The sequence below is a fragment of the Drosophila novamexicana genome, unplaced genomic scaffold (genome assembly GCF_003285875.2).
Source record: "Drosophila novamexicana strain 15010-1031.04,08,12 unplaced genomic scaffold, DnovRS2.1 tig00000462-arrow-pilon, whole genome shotgun sequence".
Classification (NCBI taxonomy): domain Eukaryota; kingdom Metazoa; phylum Arthropoda; class Insecta; order Diptera; family Drosophilidae; genus Drosophila; species Drosophila novamexicana.
Window position 1 is genome coordinate 4,613,182 of NW_020824806.1, and position 18,637 is coordinate 4,631,818.

The 18,637-nt window shown below is 40.6% G+C and overlaps 7 protein-coding genes across 16 annotated transcripts; 5 read left to right on the forward strand and 2 right to left on the reverse strand.

Annotated features, from left to right (window-relative positions):
- Window positions 1-246: 246 nt before the first annotated feature.
- On the forward strand, window positions 247-5,091 carry LOC115760832 (palmitoyltransferase ZDHHC15B). 6 transcript variants are annotated; one of them, XR_004017688.1, is made up of 8 exons: window positions 249-997; window positions 1,100-1,221; window positions 1,417-1,523; window positions 1,640-1,877; window positions 2,078-2,243; window positions 2,315-2,444; window positions 3,334-3,861; window positions 3,935-4,028. XR_004017688.1 is itself a non-coding variant. In XM_030702363.1 (8 exons), the coding sequence occupies exons 1-8, from the start codon at window positions 862-864 to the stop codon at window positions 3,526-3,528; spliced, it is 1,020 nt and encodes a 339-aa protein (XP_030558223.1). In that variant the 5' UTR covers window positions 249-861; the 3' UTR covers window positions 3,529-3,610. The 6 variants fall into 6 exon arrangements, 5 of the variants coding, with proteins under 5 accessions (XP_030558222.1, XP_030558224.1, XP_030558223.1 ...); XM_030702363.1 differs by lacking the exon at window positions 3,935-4,028 and having other exon boundaries at window positions 3,334-3,435; window positions 3,510-3,610; XM_030702362.1 differs by lacking the exons at window positions 3,334-3,861; window positions 3,935-4,028 and adding an exon at window positions 4,863-5,091 and having other exon boundaries at window positions 247-997.
- Window positions 5,092-5,229: 138 nt separating this feature from the next.
- Window positions 5,230-7,174, reverse strand: LOC115760831 (putative methyltransferase C9orf114). Its single transcript, XM_030702358.1, has 2 exons — window positions 6,363-7,174; window positions 5,230-6,300 (listed from the first exon to the last, which is right to left on the reverse strand). The coding sequence occupies exons 1-2, from the start codon at window positions 7,075-7,077 to the stop codon at window positions 5,573-5,575; spliced, it is 1,443 nt and encodes a 480-aa protein (XP_030558218.1). The 5' UTR covers window positions 7,078-7,174; the 3' UTR covers window positions 5,230-5,572.
- A 462-nt stretch (window positions 7,175-7,636) lies between these two features.
- LOC115760837 (activating signal cointegrator 1 complex subunit 1) lies at window positions 7,637-9,140 on the forward strand. Of its 2 annotated transcripts, none has more exons than XM_030702381.1 (4): window positions 7,637-7,931; window positions 7,991-8,087; window positions 8,148-8,412; window positions 8,475-8,713. In XM_030702381.1, exons 1-4 carry the CDS (start codon window positions 7,790-7,792, stop codon window positions 8,622-8,624), a joined length of 654 nt encoding a protein of 217 aa, XP_030558241.1. In that variant the 5' UTR covers window positions 7,637-7,789; the 3' UTR covers window positions 8,625-8,713. The 2 variants fall into 2 exon arrangements, with proteins under 2 accessions (XP_030558241.1, XP_030558239.1); XM_030702379.1 differs by having other exon boundaries at window positions 7,645-7,931; window positions 8,462-9,140.
- A 77-nt stretch (window positions 9,141-9,217) lies between these two features.
- Window positions 9,218-11,630, forward strand: LOC115760836 (serine protease grass-like). Of its 3 annotated transcripts, none has more exons than XM_030702378.1 (7): window positions 9,218-9,395; window positions 9,455-9,603; window positions 9,669-9,864; window positions 9,932-9,974; window positions 10,028-10,221; window positions 10,277-10,562; window positions 11,558-11,630. In XM_030702378.1, the coding sequence occupies exons 1-7, from the start codon at window positions 9,320-9,322 to the stop codon at window positions 11,592-11,594; spliced, it is 981 nt and encodes a 326-aa protein (XP_030558238.1). In that variant the 5' UTR covers window positions 9,218-9,319; the 3' UTR covers window positions 11,595-11,630. The 3 variants fall into 3 exon arrangements, with proteins under 3 accessions (XP_030558238.1, XP_030558237.1, XP_030558236.1); XM_030702377.1 differs by having other exon boundaries at window positions 11,494-11,570; XM_030702376.1 differs by lacking the exon at window positions 11,558-11,630 and having other exon boundaries at window positions 10,277-11,479.
- Window positions 11,527-16,956, forward strand: LOC115760835 (serine protease grass-like). Of its 2 annotated transcripts, XM_030702375.1 has the most exons (9): window positions 11,527-11,683; window positions 11,744-11,892; window positions 11,958-12,156; window positions 12,214-12,256; window positions 12,309-12,502; window positions 12,558-12,843; window positions 16,569-16,745; window positions 16,812-16,854; window positions 16,940-16,956. In XM_030702375.1, the coding sequence occupies exons 1-7, from the start codon at window positions 11,608-11,610 to the stop codon at window positions 16,573-16,575; spliced, it is 954 nt and encodes a 317-aa protein (XP_030558235.1). In that variant the 5' UTR covers window positions 11,527-11,607; the 3' UTR covers window positions 16,576-16,745; window positions 16,812-16,854; window positions 16,940-16,956. The 2 variants fall into 2 exon arrangements, with proteins under 2 accessions (XP_030558235.1, XP_030558234.1); XM_030702374.1 differs by lacking the exons at window positions 16,569-16,745; window positions 16,812-16,854; window positions 16,940-16,956 and having other exon boundaries at window positions 12,558-13,051.
- On the reverse strand, window positions 13,007-13,401 carry LOC115760840 (the record flags this gene model as incomplete). The annotated part of the gene is made up of 2 exons (XM_030702384.1): window positions 13,007-13,123; window positions 13,179-13,401. Coding segments are annotated over 2 exons (318 nt in total), but the record flags the coding sequence as incomplete, so codon positions are not given.
- LOC115760839 lies at window positions 14,604-14,946 on the forward strand. Its single transcript, XM_030702383.1, has one exon. The coding sequence runs from the start codon at window positions 14,701-14,703 to the stop codon at window positions 14,854-14,856; it is 156 nt and encodes a 51-aa protein (XP_030558243.1). The 5' UTR covers window positions 14,604-14,700; the 3' UTR covers window positions 14,857-14,946.
- Window positions 16,957-18,637: the final 1,681 nt, after the last annotated feature.

The window sequence follows — 18,637 nt, forward strand, 5'->3', positions numbered from 1 at the left end:
ATTGGGCTGACTCGATACATTTGTCAGCCGGTGGTATCGTTTGCGCAGCGCTGCCACCTCGCCAACAGAAAGTTGAGCAATGCGCGTGACGTCACAGTATGACGGAACTAATTTTGTTTAGGTGGCAACGTAACTGCTTGGCTCAATAGAACAAGTTCGTTATCGCTTAGTCGACATTAGATGATTATTTAAAGTTTTTTATTGCATTTTCATATACAAATTTCTTATTATTTAGAGCATAGTAACTGTTGCTTTAAAATTTTTGTCTTTATTTGGTTGTTAAAAATTATTCAAATTATTGTCAGCCTCCCCTTCATATCGATATATCATCAACATCGCAACCAAGTTTGCACATCACTCTTTACCACAAATTATTCTTGGAATGAGCCGTCGGTTCGGATAAAAATATTTATTTTATTTCGTACGCAAATCCTATCCCCTGTTATTCGTGCACTTGCGTTGAATGTGGCTTTGTGCAAGCAGGCCGATGGCTTTATAAAACCAAAGGCATTACAGAACATGGGTTCAAGCTAGTTTCAATCACTTTCACTTACACCAGCTGAAACGTCGCGGCTGAAAAAAAAGCAAAAGTGTCTTGTGTATACAAAATAGGAAAGAAGAGGCCAATGAGTGTTCGTCTCAATTGACTAACTGTGATTCACGGAACGAGGGAACTACCTAAGTGACCTCCCAATCTGGCAGCACCTTTCCAGGCTATTTAACGGACGCTGCACTTGGAGCTGGTTCGTGTGGGCATTTCAACAGCGCCAGCACGCACACACATTTACCCGCACACCGCACCCGTATCCACAAACACATTCAAGCATACAAATACAAAGCTGCGCTGTATACGCGTATAGCATGGGCAACGAGGACAATCGACGAAGGAAGACTCCTTGCGGCTGCTGTATGTCGGTTTTCAAGTGGATACCCGTTCTCTTCATATTCGCCGTAATTGGCTGGTCCTACTACGCCTATGTGGTGGAGCTATGTGTTCGTGAGTAGCCCAAATTCCGCTTCACAAGCGTAAAACGATGCTTACCTCTCATCTCTCCCTCTCTTCCTCTCTCTCTCTCTCTGTGTCTGTCTACGATCGCAGTGAAAACGGAGAATCGTGTCGCAATGGCATTTATGCTGCTCTTCTATCATATTGCACTCGTATTGTTTCTATGGTCGTACTGGCAAACAATCAGCACATCGGTGGGCCGCGTGCCGGATCAGGTAAGTCCCAGCCCTGCACACACACACACACACACAAACACACGCATGCACTCGAATGATTCACACGCTGATAAGCGCACATAAAAAAGCCTAAATATGCGATAATTGAGCGCAAGCAATTTCTAGTCTCATATCGCAATATTTCCCTGATGTCAACTACAACAATAAAATAATGTGGAAAATCTTGAATTTCAGTGGCGCATACCGGATGAGGAGGTGAATCAGCTATTCCGGGCGGATAATCAGGAGACACAGAAGCGAATTTTAAACAATTTTGCGCGCAATTTGCCGGTCACAAATCGGTAAGAATTCAAATTCCACGTTGAAAATTCAAAGAAAGTGTATCTTCGGTCTACAGATACCCTACGGAATTGTTGTATATTTGATTTACTTACATTAAATCTCTCATCCCCAACAGCACAATCAATGGGTCTGTGCGCTTCTGTGAGAAGTGCAAGATCGTGAAGCCGGATCGATCGCATCATTGCAGCGTCTGCAGCTGCTGTGTGCTAAAAATGGATCATCATTGTCCCTGGGTGAACAATTGCGTTAACTTTTCCAATTACAAGTTTTTTGTACTGTTTTTGGGCTATGCACTGATCTACTGTCTGTACGTTGCCCTAACCACGCTGCATGATTTCATCCAGTTCGTCAAGGTAAGTCGCCCCCACGCCCAATCTTCTAGCTAAAACCCAACCCACACCCCAACGTCCAGCCACGCACAGGATATCTGCAAGCATGCATTTGTTAATTTGTTGCTTGTTGCGCTTTTTGATTAACTTGACTGTGAATATATTTAGATATATATGCATACATAACTCTTTAAACATATATTGTACTTAATGTAAAATTAAAGAATGAAAATGGTCTTGGTGTCTTGGAACAGGGCCAGCCAACCGGCAACGGCATGGGACGCTTTCACATACTCTTTCTGTTCTTCATATCGATCATGTTTGCCATTAGCTTGGTGAGCTTGTTCGGCTACCACATCTACCTGGTGCTCGTCAATCGCACCACATTGGGTAAGCGAGATACTCTCACCTGTATATACCTATAAATAGTTCAACTCTCTTTCCGTTTCCTTTTGCTACAGAGGCATTTCGCGCGCCCATCTTTCGTGTCGGCGGGCCGGATAAGAATGGCTATAATCTGGGCCGTTATGCCAACTTCTGCGAGGTCTTTGGCGACAAATGGGAGCTATGGTTCCTGCCCGTGTTCACCAGGTATGTGCCCTAGATATTTCTATATATACCTATATCATTTCACGTGTTTCATTGCATTTTTTTTACTAATCTGTGCTGCACTGTCTGAACACACAAATCCCAAATCGATTCTCTGCACTCTTTTTAATTGTTGTTTTTGTGTGTGTGTGTGTCTGTGTATTTGATTTACTTATTATTATTTATTGCTTATTGCAAATAATTTATTCACACATTTGGCAAACTTTGAGGCATGTTGCAGACCGCTTTTTTAGTAGGAGCTCTCGTATATATTTAGTGTGCACCTAACAATTTACACCAATTGACATTCCTAATAGTTTTTGTAATAGTTTAAGTCGCGACAATATCTTGTACACCTGAAATAGGTAAAACTCTCCAGTGCAAATGTTATTTGATTTCTTTAAAACACAATTTAGTCTTAAGCAATAACTAAAAAAGAAAAAAACGCTACTTAAATTGGCCAATTTAGTGTTTAATGGATATCCGTTTGTGATAATATTTAGTTATAATTTGTTTATGATTTTTGTTAAAACATCTACCTGAGACAGTTAGTCCCTTAGATTTATTAAGATTTAATGCAGGAGTGTAACTAATTACTTCAAAAGCTGCTGCTAACTAATGCTTACTAAAAACAAATCTCACACCAACACCAGACTCTTCAGATATATATATATATATGTGTTTATATCAACTAAATTGTATAAAGCGCAAACATCTAACAGCAAAAAAAAAAAAAAACAATAATGAAACAATTGCAACTACCCCACAAAAACAACAAATAAACCCACGTTTTCTGTTTCAATTTATGTTAACAATTTAAAAAAAACTTTTGCTTATTCACCAACCAATCGGAAAACCAAACCAAACCAAACGAAAACCAACCAACGATTAGTAAGGGCGACGGATTGAGCTACAGAACGTCGAGCGATCAGACGGGTCCTGGCCAGCGCTATGAGGCCATGGGCAATACGACAGCGAATCCGGCCAGCAACAGGTTAGATGTCCAAGCCACAGATAAGTTGATTGACGCTATTCCACTCAATAATCATCAACCTCATCTGGAGCTAGACAACGGTCAATCATCTAGCCACAATCATCCACTAATACCGCCTAGTCAAGTCGTTGTCAATATTGAACAAACAGCAGCAGCAGGAGCAGCGGGGGGAGCATCGACAACGGCCGCTCATGCTACCAACCATGTCGTCGATATGATCGGTGACCAGGTAATAACCGCACCGGCGCCGGCTGCCAAGGATGTGAACGTGCCCAATGGCGGACCACCTGCGATACCTGCTCATAATGTTGTGTAAAATGCATTCAATCCCAATCATGTTCGATTTTTGAATACTGATAGCTGCCAGAGCTTTGTAAATGTGTGTGTGCGCGCGCGCGTGTGTGTGTGTATGTATTTAATATACTCGTAAGTCTTATGAATGGATATAGTGTGAGATAATTGTAAATGTAAAATGTATAACAGCTGTTTTTACCTGTAGCTCTGCTTGCCCAGTTCCCCACGGACTCTGTATGCAAGAATACAAATGTGTTATCCATACATATATCAATTTGAATGAGACTATATATATATATATATATACATATATTTCATTCGGAGTATGGATAAAAAGCAAATACTAAATGTAAGCTATTTGTTTTTATACAGTGAAATTGTAAGCAATTGCCAGTTTATACATCTATCGACATTAACTGATGCAGCCCGTTTTAACGGCAATATCAAGCAATATCATTAGCAATAATTGTTGAACTCTTAAATATTGGTCAATTAGCATTTAAACACAGCTCGTGTCCCATTGTTTTAACGGTCATGAGACTTTAATGCCAAAACAAACGAACATCATTTTTAGTTAGGATCATATCCGAACACAGCCCATAATACCATAATAATACACAAACGAATGAATTTGAAACTGGAACGCATTTTGATGCTTTTATTATTCTAAATAACGTAGTTAGTTTGGTTTCAAGCTTATTGCAAGTTTCTTTCAGTTTTTGCTTCTTCATTTTTTCTTAGATAGTTTACTAGTTTTTAATTTTTTATACGACAATCTTTTGTATTCAGGTAAAAAAATACTAAAATAAAATAAAACATGCGAATGACAAATATATGTATATTCTAAAAAAGTACATGTATGTGCACACGAAATACGCACAGGTATGTTTTTTAATTGAAGTCCTCCTCCTGAACTTTGTCCATCTCGCAATACGTTTGCTGCTTCTTCTATTGCACCGCATCAGCCTCCTTTCATACACGCCCATTTCGAGCACACACACACACAAACATCTCTTTTATATTCATGCAAAATGAATGAAATTTAATTCCAAAAGAACTCTCAATTTGATTACTATTTGTATTGCATTTTGAAATTTCGTTCCAATATTTTATGCCTAACAAAAATTGTTCAGCTTTGGCGATGGCATTAGCTATCCCATACGACATCTTGAGGAGGATACCGAATCGCTACTGGGCTATCATAGCGATACGCGCATCGAGCTGGAGGAGGACTTCCTGCCAGAGGCGCGCTTTCAGGACTCAATCATTCCATAGCTAATAATGACTGGCGATAATGTGGCCACGTATTATATATAGAGTTTTAAATAAGCCAGCCTTTGGCCACGGCACGCGTCTAGTCTTTAGGAGGGGTATACAATATATAAATCGTATATATATTTTGTACTAGTTTGTATATTAAGTTTAATGAGAAACATTATTGTTAAATTGTATGTTAGGCGCACCATTGTTATCAAATTCTTTGTGTCTTATGCTTGACAGTGCAAGTGACTGAATAATGCCTGTAAAATGCCTATATAGTTGCTTCTCAGCATAAATCAAACGCTGCCACACATTCCGACACAGATTCGCGTATTGTATAAAACTAATAACGGAAAACAATATTTCGTAAATTTGTTTGTCTAGATTATTAAGTGAAAATGTTACGAACAAAATATGCGGGTAGATATCGCAACTAATATACCAATATACAGAGCATTGCCATGTCATCTACATATAGTACATATATATATATATTAAGCGTGGAGCAGTACAATATAGTTAATATAGTAAAATCAAATTGAAAAATTGTATACTATAAGAACTAACTAAGATCGACAGCTTCTCAGTCGAATCGACTTAAATCCTCGTCACTGGCTGCGCTCGGAGCAACAACTGCTGCGGCAGGCACCACCTCGAAATCAGTATCGATGGCAGCCGCTTCTGCTGCACGATCGTTAAAAGGATTTGGATGCATTGGAGCTAAAGTTGGTTTGGATATTGCTGCTGTTATGGGCTGTATTGGCGTATCGTGTGCTGCTGCAGGCGTCTCGTCATGCTTTCTCTTCTTTTTCTTGCTCACAAGCACATCGCGTGCCATCGGGAAGCCTGTCTGTTCGCTGCGCGGCAACAGTTCACTCAGATCGCTCTCCACATCCGCATGCTGTGGCTGCAGTTTCTCCTGCAGGGCAGCCAACGCTATGAGCAGCGCCTCCTCGGTGCGTATGGTGCGTGAGCCCTGTTTGGGCAGCACATTCACATAGTGATCAAAGAGCAGCTCGGGCTCGTCCACTGTCAGCTTCTCGTCGTTGGCCAGCGCCTCTTCGAGACCCTGCAGGCCGCCAAATACAATGAGAATGTGATTGTACTCAATGGATTTGCTGGGCACATCGTGCACGCTGGCGCCGCGATCAGAGGTGCCGATCGTCACATCGTAGCCGCCTGCATAGGGCGATTTCGTAAAGATTTCGGAGAGCGAATGTGCAATGCGCACCTGATAGCCCCAATAGACGCCCGTCTCCCGACGCGGCTCATCCGGACTGACCAATGTGCCACGCTGTTTTCGACTGGTCTCTAAATGGAAAGCAGGCATTGATTAAATCACAATCAGTTTTGCTGGAAAATAGGACACCTACCGTTTGGTGGATCCATTTTGACTGTGACTCGCACACCTGGATCTAGGGCCTTGTCGATGAGCACATCGTTCAGCAGGCCCACATTTGCATAGCTGTGACCATCCTTGGCTTGTTTATCGCAGACGACGCCCTCGCGATAGCGAAACTTGCTTTGCTGGCGCAGATGATGCGGCGTGTCCAACGGATTAAGCAGGCCCGAGTACTTCAAGTCTTTGTGCAACGGAAAGAAGTATTTGCGCAGATATTGTGGACACTCAAGATATTGTAGGATGCGCGCCAACTGCAACGAGCTGCTACGCACTGTGGCTGTGCCATTGCCCTCCGCATCCTGCTCATAGCTACGTTTTGTTTCACGCGCCGTTGCCACGCCCACATCGTCAAATACAATCACCTCGTTGACACGGAATATGCAGGCAGCGCGTGCTATTTGGCCAGCAACATAGGCGCGCAGCTCGGCGGACTGTGCATTTTCCAGTATGGAGCCCGGCACTGCTATGCTCACTGTGGATGGATGTGGCTTAGCCTTAGCTGCTTTTGTTGTATCTGTGGCCTCCTTAGCAGCAGCTTCTGCTTCCTGAGCTCTCTCTAGGTCCTTGAGCGCTTTGTCCTGTTTTCGCTGACGTTTGAGTGCTTTTCGCTCCTCGTTAATCTTTTTCCATGATTTGTGCGGCTCCGCGGTTTTGGTATTTCGACTATTGGCTGTTGCCGCGGACATGATGGCAGGTTTCTGTTAACAAATATTGCAACTAGTTACCAATAACATTAAAAGTGATTCTAGCACGTGTGAACTAAATACGTTCCGGAACTGGAGCTAGTAGCGCTCAAAGAAGCTCGTGAGTGCTGCGATGATTTTGCTCTGCTGATATCCGTTATAAAAAGACGGCTTGTTGGAATTGGACATACATTTTTTATTTTTATACACCAAAAATAATTGCAGGTGGATTAATTTTTTTATATAATGTTTAATATTTATTACAGTTCCCTCTTAAATGCATTTAAAATTAAGCAAACAGAAAATGACACAAACAATTATATAAATGACACGACAGCACTAAGGCTATCGAAAGGAAGCTCATCACTAACATAAGCAAAACAAGAAAGTTCAATTTATGTATATTCCCTGATTATCTGATGATTTTGATTCGCTTAGTGTAAAAAAAAAGACGGCTTGTTGCAATTGAACATTAATTTTTTATATTAATACACTAACGTTTATCGCAGTTGCCTCTCAATTTAAATCTATTTAAATGTAAATAAAGCAAACTGTAAATGACACAATTACGCAGTATAGACGACAGCACTAAAGTTATCGAAAGAAAGCTCATCCCTGACATAAGCAATTCAAAAACAATTTCAATTTTTGAGTGTTTCCTGATTAACTGTACGAACGAGACAATTGAAAATTTTTAACATATTTTGTTGCAATAATGAGTCGAAATGTCTTAGCACCTCCGACTCAACGAATGAGCCACAACCGAAACTATCGCGTTAACATTGTTCACGACGATTTTGGTGGCAGCAAGTGGAACTCGGCCAATGAGAAGGCTGTCAAAGGCTACGAAGAACCCGGTAAATATAAAAGCAAAAGTTTTTCCTGTTTGCCAGCATATTGTGAAATGCATTTTTAGATCTATACGCCGATGACGATTACGAGGAGGATGGCGCCGAATGTAATATTGAGGAGCTGCCAAATGGCAGCTACAAACTGGCGCTGCATGTGCCCAAGTAAGTGACGAAATAGAAGTTGAGCTTATTGTGATTCAATTCAACTGTGTGGACCTGCAGATCCTTCTATGGTGGCCTGATTGGCTTCAAGGGCTCCACAAAGCGTCGCATTGAATCTGAAACTCAGACGGAGATTTACGTGCCTCGCCACAATGAGACGTCTAGTGATTTAATTATCCAGTCCAGCGAACGCAGCAATGTGTGTGCCGCTCTTCGCAAAATACGGCTACTCATTGATTCGCTGCGCAAGCGCATGAGGGCAACTCATTTTCTGGCTGTTCCATTAAACAAGGGCGAAGTGCAGAATCGTTTCATCGAGTTAAAGGTAAACGTAGGTTTAATCATATGTGAAATATCTTAACCCTGTACCACAGCAAAGCATTTTAGATGCACAGCTGCCAGGCATCGACGAGGAGCTATTCATATCAGAGCGCTGCATCCATATCACCTTGGGCGTCTATGTGCTCCTGGATGATGCTGAACGCAAAGAAGCCGTTAATATGCTGCAAACCTGCCGGCAATGGCTGGTTGATTTAAAAACGCCCTTTGAGATAAAAGTAAAAGGCCTGGAAATTATGAACGATGATCCCAGCTCGACCAGAGTGCTATACGGTACTGTGGAGGCACCAGAGCTGCAGGAGTTTGCTGACAAATGCCTGAAGCATTTCCAAACCACCGGCCTCTGTGCCACCGACAACAACGAACGCGATAGCATTAAGCTTCACATGACGGTACTGAACTGTCGTTATCGTAGGGAGAAACTGAACAAGAATGATCGCAACGCCTTCGACGCACGCGAGATTCTTAAACGTTTTGGAGACTATGACTTTGGCACGACTCAGTGCAATGAAGTCCATATGTGTGTGCTCAATTCGTCCAAGGAGGTCGATGACTTCTACAAGACCACGGGCAGCCTGAAATTCTAGGCAGTCGTTATATGGCGACCGGATGCAAATATTTATCAATTCCAGAAGTTTCGTATCAAACATTTCTTTTATATAAAGTCAGAATACAAATATACTGTACAGTGCAGGCCAACTGAACTGAACTGAACTATCCCATTGGCCATCACTATTTCCTATACCAAGCCCTTATTGACTTCATTGATATGATGCACAATAATAATACAATAACTTTTAAAATGCAAAGTAGAAATTATTGATAAGCTAGTGCCTTATAAGACCCAGTCGATAGGGACTGTTAGTCAGTGTTATTTTGTTCACCCGCTCGCGATGAACATTATCCGTACCTTAGCTTTCGCCTTTTGTGTTGCATCAGCTTTTCTGCCTTCTATAGCCGTTGAGACGTGTTAGTATACATATATATGTTCATTCTTAAATATGACTATAACATTATGTTTTCTCAAGATGAAATTTGTACCAGACAAGATGGACTTTCTGGACATTGTAAGCCCTTAAGAAATTGTCCTAAGATTTTTGAAATGATCCGGCGCAAGCCACATACGACCGTTGAATCAAACTACTTAATGAATTCAAAATGTCCCATAAATAGAAGAGTTTGTATAAATATCGATTGCGAATTTTTTATAGCTGAAAAATGAGAGTTTCTTCCATCTCATAGTACGTCTGCTGCGAAGAAGAGGAGAGTGCGGGTATGGCAATATTGAAGGAACAGGACTGTGGATACTTTGGTGGAACATTAAAGACAATCGGCGGAACCGAAGTTAAATTAATGTCAAGGCCTTGGATGGCTCTACTTATGTTTATATATAACGGGACTGAAGAATTTAATTGTGCTGGCACCCTAATAACAAATCGTGAGAACTTGTCTATTATAATAAATAATATGATCTTTAAAACAATCCAATACAATCTAATTCTCAGGCTTTGTACTAACCGCCGCGCATTGTTTCAATCGTCAAGAATTGTAATTATTTCCTGATTATCATGCGAATATTTCTTATAAATATTATACCATAGAATGTTTGTGCGTTTGGGGGAACACAAAATATCCAATACAACAGACTGCGCTTGGGTGAAATCAAGACTTATATGCGCGCCGCCAGTTGAGGATATATCGTTTGAAAGGATCATTGTGCACGAGAATTACTCGCAACAATCTAAACACAATGACATTGCATTGATAAAGCTATCAAAAGACGTCGAGTTCAAACGTATGTATTTTATTAAACTAGCTCTTCAAGTTCTAAATCTATTTATATGCCACAGGACATATTAGGCCCATCTGCTTGCCTGTGAATGCAACACTCCAACAACAACCGGAAGAAATGGAAGAGTTCCACGTAACTGGTTGGGGCAAAACCGAAAAGGAACCCGTTTCTGATGATCCTATGGAAACCGCTATCCCAAAAAAGCAACGCAGCGACTGCCAAAAATTCTTTGTATTAGAAGTGAGGAAATCCCAATTGTGCGCTGGTAACCTTGGCAAGGACTCCTGTAATGGCGATTCTGGTGGTCCTTTATTATACTTGAGCGAATATAACGAGAAGCAAAGGTACGTGCAGTTCGGTATAGTTAGCTACGGCTCGACTAATTGCGGTAATGAGTATCCCGGGGTGTATACAAATGTTGGCAGCTATATGCGCTGGATAGCCGATAAAATAATCGCCAATTAGTTGGCGGCTTGATGTATATATCGAATATATATATCTATATATGGAAATAAATTTATTATGCCTATATCGAAATGGTTTCCTGTAACTGAGACAAGCGCTGCCCATTGCGTCTCAGTGCCAGCATCCAAGTTGCAGATTTTGGCTGGCTCTACTTTTCTATCGGATGGCGCGCAACGGTTGAATTTTTATAGCTACATAGGAAGATATGGAATCGCAGCGGAACTGAACAAGCGTTTGATCTGGTTGGTTTTTATTTAACCGCATGTACGTATGTGGTTCAATGCACTTCCCGAGGACTAAAAGCTTGACGTCATGTGGATGAATATTCTCTGACGGGGACGGACAGTTTGTCGTCTGATTCTGCTATTGGCAGCTGAGAGTAGAAAGGTAAGGCCGCAACCAGCCTCAATGCGCAGCTCTCTCTGATTTTGGCACTTGAAGCTGACAACAAAGATGCTGTCAATGAGCTGGATTAATCACAACTTCCGATGCACTTAAGATCCTAATACGCCCAAAATTTTAGTAATTATTTGCAATTGTACATGGAAGCTGGCTTAAAGTTTTATAATTATAGTATAATATCATCGAGCTCAACGTACACAAATTTATCTACAGACCGGGAAATTCTTATCAAACATTTCTATTAATAACTAACTGAGCTGCAAAACATAAAATACAATATATACTTTGGGGTGCATTTCTTGATATAACAAATGTTCTCGGATATAATATTTATTGTTATTATTTATTATTTATTTATTTATTTATTTATTTATTAATGGTCGACAAATTGAGTGTTATATTTCCAAGATACCATGCAAAAGCTCAATTATTGATAAGCCAGTGTATTGAAAATATGTTGAACCTTTAAAAGGGCCAGTCGTTCAAGATTTGTCATCAGTCAAATTTGACCAGCCATTCGCAATGAAAGTTATCCGTGGCTTTGCTCTCGTGCTTTGTGTGGCGTCAGCTTTTATGCCTTCAATAGCCGATACCACTTGTAAGTATATATACATATATATTCACTCTTAAGAATCACATAACATAATGTTTTCTGAAGATGAAAGTTGTACCAGACTCGATGGAATTTCTGGACATTGTAAGCCTTTTAGAAATTGTCCCAAGATTTTAGAAATGATCGGGCACAAACCGCTTACGACTGTTGAACTAAACTACTTAGCGAATTCAAAATGTCCCATACCTAAAAGGGTTTGTATAAATTTCGATTGCGAATTTTAAAAAGCTGAAAATTACGAATTTCTTTCATTCCATAGGGTTTTGCATGCTGCGAAGAAGAGGAGAGTGCGGGTATGGCAATATTAAAGGAACAGGACTGTGGATACTTTGGTGGAACATTAAAGACAATCGGCGGAACCGAAGTTAAATTAATGTCAAGACCTTGGATGGCTCTACTTTGGATGAGAAAGCTCGGGTATGATCAGTTTCATTGTGCTGGTACCCTAATAACAAAACGTAAGAACCTGTCTATTATAATATACAATATGATCTTTAAATTAATCCAATTTACAGGCTTTGTACTAACCGCCGCGCATTGTTTCAATGATCAAGAATTGTAAGTAATTTTGATTATCATGCCCGCATTTCTTACAAAAATTATACCACAGATTATTTGTTCGTTTGGGGGAACACGCGAAATCCACAACAACAGACTGCGCTTGGGAGAAATCAAGACATATATGCGCGCCGCCAGTTGAGGATATATCGTTTGAAAGGATCATGGTGCACGAGAATTACTTGAAACAATCTAAACACAATGACATAGCATTGGTAAAGCTATCAAGAGACGTCGAGTTCAAACGTATGTATTTTATTAAACTAGCTCTTCAAGTTCTAAATCTATTTATATGCCACAGGACATATAAGGCCCATCTGCTTGCCTGTGAATGCAACACTCCAACAACAACCGGAAGAAATGGAAGAGTTCCATATAACTGGTTGGGGCAAAACTGAGCATGAATTGTTGTCTGATATTCCCATGGAGAGCAAAATCCCTAACAAGCCTCGCGAAGACTGCCACAGATCCTTTCACACGGATATAAGAAAAACCCAGCTGTGCGCTGGTAACCTTGGCAAGGACTCCTGTAATGGCGATTCTGGTGGTCCTTTATTATACTTGAGCGAATATAACGAGAAGCAAAGGTACGTGCAGTTCGGTATAGTAAGCTATGGTTCGACTATTTGTGGTAATGGGTATCCCGGGGTGTATACAAATGTTGGCAGCTATATGCGCTGGATAGCCGATAAAATAATCGCCAATTAGTTGACGCTTTTATGTGGATATCTAATATATAAATATGGATATAAATATATAAATTGATGTATGCCTATATCGAAATGGTTTCCTGTAACTGAGCCAAACGCTGTGCATTCGTCAATTTCCAAGTGACACAGGACAAAGATGTGATGAAGAAGCCAATGCCTGAAATTGGGAATTTCTCAGTTCAAATCTACGACAGACGACAAGTTCCACTTACCCATTAGTAGTATGGCCTCGGAAGTTTCATCCTGCCACGCCTTGGATACTACACAGAGCAGTATAAACCCGCTGAGCAGGCAAAAGGAGCCAACGAGTACAGCCAAGGTGATGAGTATGGTGACCGGGTCGGGTTCGTTGAGCGTCTTATAGGGAAACAGAGCTTGGCACAGCGAAGCCTTCTTCGAGTCACTGCTGTGCGAGCTGCAAAACAACAAACCAATATTAAAAGATTACACTCCAAAGAAAGGAATTTAGTTACGCACCATGATTGTGCATAGGTTGGTAGAACGGGCACGCTTCTGCATTCCATGACGCTGCACGTTGCACTGGGCTCCTTCTCAGTGCCAGCATCCAAGTTGGAGTTTTTGGCTGGCTCTACTTTTCTAAATATACATATAGGCACCAGCCGGCTGATGCGTCGCGTGTCTGGTCCTATAGGATGGGGCGCCGCGGCTGTATATTTATATTTATAGCTACATAGGAAGTGGCAGATTTGGAGTCGCAGCGGAACTAAACAGCCCTTAGCTCTGTGGAGCCTATATTTAGCCCGATGTGCGTTTGTCAAGTTCAATGCACTTAGAATATCATTCTTTGGCTGAGATACTAGATAACATACCCTATATGTTATCGCTGATATCTAAAATTATTCTCGATTTTTCCTTTTATTATTTGTGATCTGCCATCAGCAGCTGCGAGTTGAAAGGTCAGGGCGGAACCTAACTAACAATATGCTCAGTTTCTGCTTCATTCATTGCTGTTAGCTACCTGGTTGGGTTTTCCTTACCTGGGCGCATTTTGAGTTTTGGGCTCAGTTTGAGGCGAGCCTTCGAAGGGACATAACCAACTAGCTGCGAGAATGCCGCAATTGAAGCAATTGTTGCTGGCTCCGGCTTTGCACATGTTGCAGTTGCCACAGCGCGTTCTTGACCAAGTCTTCCGCTTTTGCCATTTGCCCCATTTTCAACGTTATTTGCGGTAAGTGCGAGACGCTAGACTATTTGACGCACAGCTCGCTCAGTTCTCTTTCTGTTTGCTGCAGATTTGTGGAAAGGAATCTCTGCCCCGTTTAAGAGCAGTCCAAATCACAACTAATTGCAGCGTCATCTGGCGCATGACAACATTGTATTACCCCAAAAGCGGAGAATATTTTGCGCCGCAATTTCGAGTTTTATGTTTTTGATTCCCCGCACGTAGTCATTCGCATGCCAAAAAATAATTTGCCTGACGATTTCATATTGAGACACTGTTGAAAGATCTGCAGAGCGGCGATTGCCAGCGGAGATCACTTTCAGAACGTACGGGGTTTTCTCCACAATTCTCTGTAAGTAATCTCGCTCTGTGGGTAAAACACACTCACACACACAAGCACACAAGCACACAGCCCGCGCTTACAATAAAAGTGTTGAGTTGAGTTCTTGACATTGTTAGTTCAATTCCTACGCTTGATTAGTGCACACAATTGTCTATATATCTCTGTATAGATCGTGTATATATAAATTAAAGTATAAACTATTAGAACAATGGCCGATTGCAAACGAAGTTCTTGTTATCGCGCATTCGAGTTTGTTGTGCGCGCCTTTGCGATTGCCAGCCTGCTTATCGTTATGACCGCCATCTATCGGCAGGACGATGATCCTGGCTCCCACTATTTGCATCCCAGACGAGTCATGCAGTAATGCCGCAAACTTAGTTATACCTCCTTTGTACTTAATCAACCACACAAATTACTTTAGTATAATGTTTATTAATATAAAATAAAAAGAAAATAAATTTGTTGTAATGAGAATATTTCAAACTAAATACTGATAAGGCGTTCGAGAAGCAAAACCAGTTTTGATAGGAAATAAGCAGGCTTGCATTTATGATTTCAATTTTTGCATATAACTTGAATTATTTGTTTACTAACATTGCGCTTTTCCCCAGCGACCGCAATTAGTGCAATCAATAACTGGCGTATCGTCAGATATCTTGGGAATTGCCACGAATCGAGTCTGATTTATAGCAAGAACTCAGTCGAGCGCGATATCGCCCATATATATGTATAGTATATAATGTTTACAAAACAAGTTTCGATTTATTAAACACGTATGTAAATGCCCTGTAAGCTAGTATAATATTTCTTATAGCTACCCCATATTTCCGACAACCTGTTAACAACGAATCGTCTATCAATTGGCATCGTTTCCTCTGTCTTCATTCAAATGTGAGTTGATTCAATGTTTGCAGCTGCCCTGGCTGCATCCCGTTCAGATTCCTTGGAAGTCTTTGCACTAGCAAAAGCTCCTAGCTCGGTTCTACGCTCCGTGCTCGCAGTTGCTGCTCCAGCTGCCTTCGGGAGATGCGCATCGTCTTGTGCCTTCCTGGCTGAGTGCCTGCTTCGCAGCAGAAGTTTCATAGCTGGCAATAAATAATTGAATGGATTCGGTGCCGCAATGAAATGACATTTTTATAGTAATAATGCAAATGCATAGCTGGCCAGGGCTTGACAATTGTTTAAACAATTTTAGGCCTGCTTCCTGTTCATCTTTTAAACTGCACTCATGTCGCAAACATCGGAATGCGAGAAACGTAACTTTTTCTTTTTTTTTTCCTTCTTATTTTTTGTATGTGGGAGTTCTTTCAACGGAACGCTCTCAACTCCCGTGCTTTTCAAGGTTACAGCCCCCAGTTGAGCTCTGTTTCTGTGCAAATTTCAATATTCATATATTATTTATTTGCCGTTTTCTCGTTTTATTTATTTTCGCTTTTGTTCTTACCATATGTTGCCGATTGATTCATCGAGATCTTATGATTAATATAATATGTCAAGGCGATTGAGATGTGATTATTATGTTAAGAGTTTCTACTTATCTACTACTTAATACTATTCTAATTATATTGTTTATTTATAATGTATTTGAAGAACTAGAATTTGAAAGGCTGTTGAGCTATGCACATTTATACTACTTGCCACTAGGTGGCGCAGCAGAAACACAAAACAATTTTGTTTTTCTCAAACCAAGGCCCAGCATGAACCACATTCCCTCGTATGCCACTAGGTGGCGCCAGCAAAAGTAAAGCATGCATAACTGAAGTAGTACTAGTTTATTATTAAACATGCAAGGTTTACTGTTCATAAATTAATTGTACTCAATGTGCAAGTCGTCGTAGTGCTTGCGATTAACTTGAATTTAAAAACTAGTTATTTTGATGCGAATATATTGATATAAATTGCACCTACTTGTCACATCTGACGCTTTAAAACCCAGCTCAAGCTGTAAATGTGCGGCAGTGACTGTTAATCGGTTCTAACATGAGGTCTACTAAGTCAATATTATTTCTTGTCGGACTGGTTGCTATCTGTGCAACTAAATCTATCTGTATGACATCTAATCGATTGCTTAATTAGAGATTAATCCGGATGGACTGCGTATACTGGAGCAACAGAATTGTGGCATCGGCAAAAATGTTCGATTAATAGGGAATGCAACTGAAGTTATTCCCGGATTGAGACCCTGGATGGCACTAATTAACAATAACGATACGAGCAAACCATATTATTGTAATGGGACTCTTATAACGGATCGTAAGTGACTACTGGCACAACTTTCAAATTGAAAGTTTACTATTCAATACCCATTTTTATATACAGAATTCGTTTTAACTGTTGCGCATTGTGCTACGCAAGTTGAGTTGTAAGTAAGCCAATTAAGGATCTCCCAAATGATAGATGAAAAAAAACAGCTTAAGGTTGGAAAACTTTTTCAAGTACATTAAAAGTATTTTTCTTTTTATTATAACAGAGAATCTGTGACCTTGGGCAACAACAATCTATTAACTGATGAGGATTGTTTCAAATCTAAGAACTCGAATGTAATCAATTGCTTGCCGTCAGTTGAAAGATTTGGTATCGAAAAGGTGATTGTGCACGAAGATTTTACATTTAATGAGGTTTACGCAAATGATATAGCTCTACTAAAGCTCTCCAGAAAGGTTAAATTTCAAGGTTAGTTTCTTCGTTAACATATATTTACTGTTCAATACTAATTAACTGATTTATTGCCAGATCACATCAGTCCCATCTGTTTGCCAGTGAATGCAACCCTGCAACAACAAGCGGAAACTCTGGCAACGCTGCAACTAACGGGTTGGGGCGATGACGAGCACGACGATAATAAAAAGACTATATTGCGTGAGACAGCAGTGGATACTTCTATCGAAGGTCGGAAAAAATGTATAGAAAAAATTGCTCGTTTCGGACCGGGAGGGATCTACGATTTGTGTGTCCTTAAGAAACCCGTCTTATGCTTCGGTATATCTGGCGCTCCGTTTAGTAGTTCGGTTGAATACTCCGTAACACAACGTTTTGTGCAGTTTGGAATTATCAATGTGGGCATTAGCGACTGTGTTACGACTGCTGGTGTAAAGGTTGCGAACTATATGCCATGGATAACCAGCTGCACAGTAATATCAATATGGTATTTAGTTATTTCCCAAATGAAAATTACATTATTTTTCATAGTATGCAATCGAACGTATATTTCTTAAAAAGCGTTTTTGCTGTTTGATATATATTTACATATACATATTTGGTTATACACTAAGAAGAAGAATTTGTCATGGCGTTATCTGTATTTCACAGAGTCGATGGCATCGGTCAAAATGTCTGAACCACGACGAATTTGTATTTTCAGTCAATTCTGTCGCATTCCTGGCCGAACAAAAAACAAAAACCGGTTCCCAGATGACCCATATATCCTTGGTTTTACCATATCATCGATAGAGTCCTGGTGAACGTACAGTTTCAAATCCGTGCGAAATTCACTCGGAAATGTTCCTGAAACATGAATGTATGCGTTTTCTTTCAGCCGCCTCAGCATCAGCCTCTTCTCCCTCCATGGTTCCTAGATGACCCATATATCCTTGGTTATACTATACCATTGATAGAGTCCTGGGGATCCAATAGTTCCAAATCCCAGCAAAATTCGCTTGAAAGCTTTATCCCCAATTAAATTAAGATTTAAAATTTAACGGTGACAAAATTCCATTTCACTGGGCCTTGGCCGTTGGCTCACATTTTGCAAATCAAAATTCAGCTGAAATACCAGGCAAACAGAAATGGCCAGCAAGTAGATGCACAGAAATTTTGTTTGCAAAATTGATGACTTGCAAGTTTTTTAACAGACCACTGTTAAGCAGCTGTTATTTAACAGTTCTTTGTTAAGTCGCTGTTAGTTAACAGTTCTTTGTTAAGTCGCGGCGGACAAAACGACATAATTTCGCCATGATCAACGGCGGAGTTATGTAGTTTCAAAACGACATATCTCCGCCGTTGTCCGCCGTTGTCCGCCGTTGTCCGCCGTCAGAAAAAATGCAGAACGACATAATCTCGCCATGATCAACGGCGGAGTTATGTCGTTTTGAAGCGACATAGCTCCGCCGCTCTAAAAACTTCACACGTCCGCCTGGAGATATGTC